Here is a 3,703-nt window from a genome sequence, read left to right as displayed (position 1 = left end):
GTGGAATGTGTTGCAAAAGGTGCATACGCTGTCCAAGGCGCAATTGAAGCAGTGGTCCAACGTCATTCACCTCCCCAACGCTCGTGAAATCCAAGACCTGAACGGACGCGTGGTGACACTGACCAGGGCCCATTCGGTGTGCTAGATGTGATCAATATTAACATATAGTACAGACACGACACAAAACCGACAAAATTCGGCCCCGTGATTGGATGACCGACAAATGATTGAATTCGGATTGGTCAGTATTTTTTGCGACAATCTGATTGGACGAGGCGGTTGTCGCAGCAGCAACATATCACTAACATTTAACATGTACGGCTTTCTATTGGTTGAAATACTGCCGAGGCGACATTGCACACGAAACGGTGTCGATCAGCATAAGTAAAACGGCACAAACCAGCAGGAGTACTGTTGTAGCCGGTGGCATTCAGCCGGCGCCCCACCATGATGCATGGGGACCAATGGTAGGATCCCTTTTGTAGCCCATTCCACACAATAGGGAGATTTCGGAGATGACTTCTCTTTTTCTTTTTCCGTAAAATTTGAAAGCAAAGTAAAAGCAAGGGATTTTATATCGACGATTTCGGTGATAACAATTTTTCCTTATCCGTAGACTAGATGGAGCCAAATTCGTGGACTTCGTGGATGATCCGCGAGGACATTGTGAAGTCGTCCCATGGGTCATTCGCCGTTGAAGCGTTGGGGCTAGTAGGGACGACAGAGACATACGAAATTGATTGAAACTCATATTGTGTTAGTTCAGTTGTTCTACTATCTGTAGGACGTTCGGACAGGCGTAGCTACGAAGGCAAGGAGTGGCTTGCATCTAAAGTAGCACGCCTCGGCAACTGGCACCAAAGCGCCAGCTGCAGAGGCGTGCTTCTATACTAGTACTTATCTGGTGCTTTTAAGATATCGTTGATAGCCACTGGTACAACACCGGCCGGATCTACTGCTAGGCGCGGCCGATTAAGCTGCGGCGTCAGGCGCCGCCTATTTGCTTTTCGTAGTTCCTACAAGTGTATACATGTGATGATTCTATGCATAAAGATTGAAGTTATCATTAACTTGTTTGCTCCCACCGCGCCTCTGATTGACCTCCACTTCATGTGGGTCATCCTCCACGCTTCCACCGTCCACGCTCCATTCGAAGTGCCAAAGACAAAAAAGCGTTGAACCAAGTCAACAGATCTGGCCAATCATGCTCGAGGATTCGAATCCTCAAAATGGACCCATTTCAGGGATTCTGGTACTAAGTTCCGGAGTTTTCCTCAGCCCTATAAAGCTTCAGAGGTTATTTTAAGGATAAAGATAAATACTCATCTCCGAAATCTCCCTAATAACGTTTGCGACTTTTAAAACGTACGAATGCGGCTAAGAGTAATGATTGCGCTTCAGGTAAGTCCTGATTGAACATTACTGTAGCTACGCCAACACCACCTTACCTCCAGTAGTGATTCCAATTGCCCCTCATTTAACAAACGACACTAACCACGTTCTCCAGCTCTGCATATCCACTTACTTTCGCAACGTGAACCACCGTACTTGTTAGCACACAGTGTTTACAAGCATCCCCACTGCTATACGTATATCATCTGCACAGTGGGGATGCTTATAACACTAACTGCGACCTCCCTTCCATGTATGCCCCCTTCCTCCATCACAACACTAAATAATCATATTTTCAATACTACAACTACTAAGATCACTTATATTGTTGCGAGCGACCTCACAGGTACTAGTATCACAAAACACGCATCACAGAGTCGATTGAGACGATGGGAAGTAATTACGAGCTCACAAACTTACATATTCTATGGTGGCAAACTCGTGCACCAGTGAGTTATCAATGTAAATCTAGAATATTGATATTGATATTGATATTACGCTGTAAAGTTAAAATCGCTCAGCGGGCACTTAATGGCCTCGGCCGCGTACTAGCTGCTTTGGCAGCTAGCGGACTTAACTACTTGCAAACCTAGTTATGGTTCCAGGGGGTAAGGGGACTTAGGCCACTGGTGGAGGTATCCTTGGGTCCGGAGGCTGGCGTGGTGGCCGAAGTGGAGGGTCGGCGTAGCCTACGTGAGGGGGGAGGCCGGGGGGGAGTGAGGAGATCCTTCGAGTGTGCCATTGTAGTGTCTTGGCTGCAAGGTGAGCCCTGCGTGCACGGATGCGTCGATCATGGCCCATGGGGGCGGCATCATGGTGGCGGCGTTTGAGCCGGATGTTGTTATTGACCTCGGTGAGGAGGGGTAGTTCCCCTGCGGTGCGTATGTGGTCCACATTAGTTGTGCATGTGGATTGCCAGTGGAGGCGAAGGGCGGCCCAGTGCGCCTTGAACCAGTTAGTATGGAAACGAGGAGAGTGGAGGTGGGTGAGGGCGGCTGCCCATGCTCGTGTGGTGTGTGTCATGGTAGGGAAGGTTTTCCAGCCGGAGGTAGCTTGGTAAATGGCCGGAAACTGTGTCGTGAGGAATGCGCGCGTGTCAAGGGCGTATTGGTCGTATGTGGGAATGGAGGATTGGACCCAGTGGAGGCAGTGTGTGGGGGCACTAAGTAGTCGTGGGATGGCTGTCGTGGTGGTTTCTTCTGGGCGGAGTTGAGTGGTCGGGGGAGGTCGTCGGAGCCAATGGAGAGCATCGATTAACGTGAGTGCTGATGTCCATTGCTGCTGGGCAGAGGCGAGTAGAGCTACTGTGTTGCCAGTGGTAATGAAACCAATGTGGATTGCTGTGAGATTGCCGGAAGCGAGTTTGCCCCAGGTTGGGGTAGGAGTGTGGTATACGGAGGAGACGTGACGGAGTTTGATCTGGCCCGGGGGAATGGTGAGGAGCCATGTTGTGTGGAGCTGGTCAGCCATTTTATGGCCGCAGGAGCCATCGTGTACTACAAGCCAGTAGGTGGCCGGTGTTTGGTGGGAGATAGCGGATTGTATTGCCGTGTTTAGGAGGCGCCACCAAGTGGGGGTGTATGGGTTGTGCGTGGCATCAATCCACCAGTGATGGTTTGTTGGGGGGCGGGGGATTATGCAGTGGGGGGAGAGGCCAAGTGGGCCCTGAAAAGTAGCACCATTGGGGCCGCCCATCCACTGTCCGAACCAGAAGTCGCGTGGGGCAAGCAGGGGGGTGGAGCGGAGGGCGGTGTGGTACAGCCAGCGCGGTAGGAGGGGTCCCGGCTTTGGGCACTGGTTCGCTTCCCAGGAGAGCTGAGAGGTGGCTAGCATGTGGGATTCGGGTCGGGGGGGTCCAAGGAGGCGGTGCATGTGTAGCGCATGTACACAGCGGTGCGCGGTAAGGGGGATCATGCACATACCCGTGTTGGGTGATGGGTGACCGCCGCGGGTTTTCCATTGTGGGCGTTTTGGTCCGGGCCAGAGTGTTGCTATGGTGGTGCCATGGCCAGGAATGTATATGTCTTGGTCGGGTAGCCAGCCTTGTGGAAGGACCGCTTGTGTAGCGAGAAGTATGTGTTGGGTTAGTGCGACTGCCTTGGGGCAGGTAGGAGTTGTGAGGCCGAATCGGTGTTCCTGCGTGTCAGGGAGATCGGGGCACGTGCGGCAGTGGGCCGCCCAGCGAGGTTGTATGCGGTGTTTGCGGGCATTGGTGTGTAAAGTGTAGCATATGGCGCGCCAGTAGAAGTTGAGGGCAGGGGGGTCCCATTTACAGATGTCCCCGGTGGGGAGTCGGAGTGGCTGAACAGTC

The 3,703-nt window shown here is 52.3% G+C and overlaps 2 protein-coding genes across 2 annotated transcripts in view; one reads left to right on the top strand and one right to left on the bottom strand.

Annotated features, from left to right (window-relative positions):
• Positions 1 to 145, top strand: part of H257_18193 (hypothetical protein) — a gene marked incomplete at both ends in the record, with an annotated part of 988 nt that extends 843 nt beyond the window's left edge. Inside the window, one exon of the mRNA XM_009847208.1 lies at positions 20 to 145. Within this exon, the coding sequence (XP_009845510.1) occupies positions 20 to 145 (126 nt within the window). The remainder of the gene's footprint in view (positions 1 to 19) is intronic.
• Positions 146 to 2,010: 1,865 nt separating this feature from the next.
• Positions 2,011 to 3,703, bottom strand: part of H257_18192 (hypothetical protein) — a gene marked incomplete at both ends in the record, with an annotated part of 4,483 nt that continues 2,790 nt past the window's right edge. Inside the window, one exon of the mRNA XM_009847207.1 lies at positions 2,011 to 3,383. Within this exon, the coding sequence (XP_009845509.1) occupies positions 2,011 to 3,383 (1,373 nt within the window). The remainder of the gene's footprint in view (positions 3,384 to 3,703) is intronic.

Source organism: Aphanomyces astaci, assembly GCF_000520075.1.
Source record: "Aphanomyces astaci strain APO3 unplaced genomic scaffold supercont1.142, whole genome shotgun sequence".
NCBI classification, from domain to species: Eukaryota; Oomycota; class Saprolegniomycetes; order Saprolegniales; family Verrucalvaceae; genus Aphanomyces; species Aphanomyces astaci.
The sequence above is the reverse complement of the archived record's forward strand: the minus strand, read 5'-3'. Positions and strand labels throughout refer to the sequence as shown.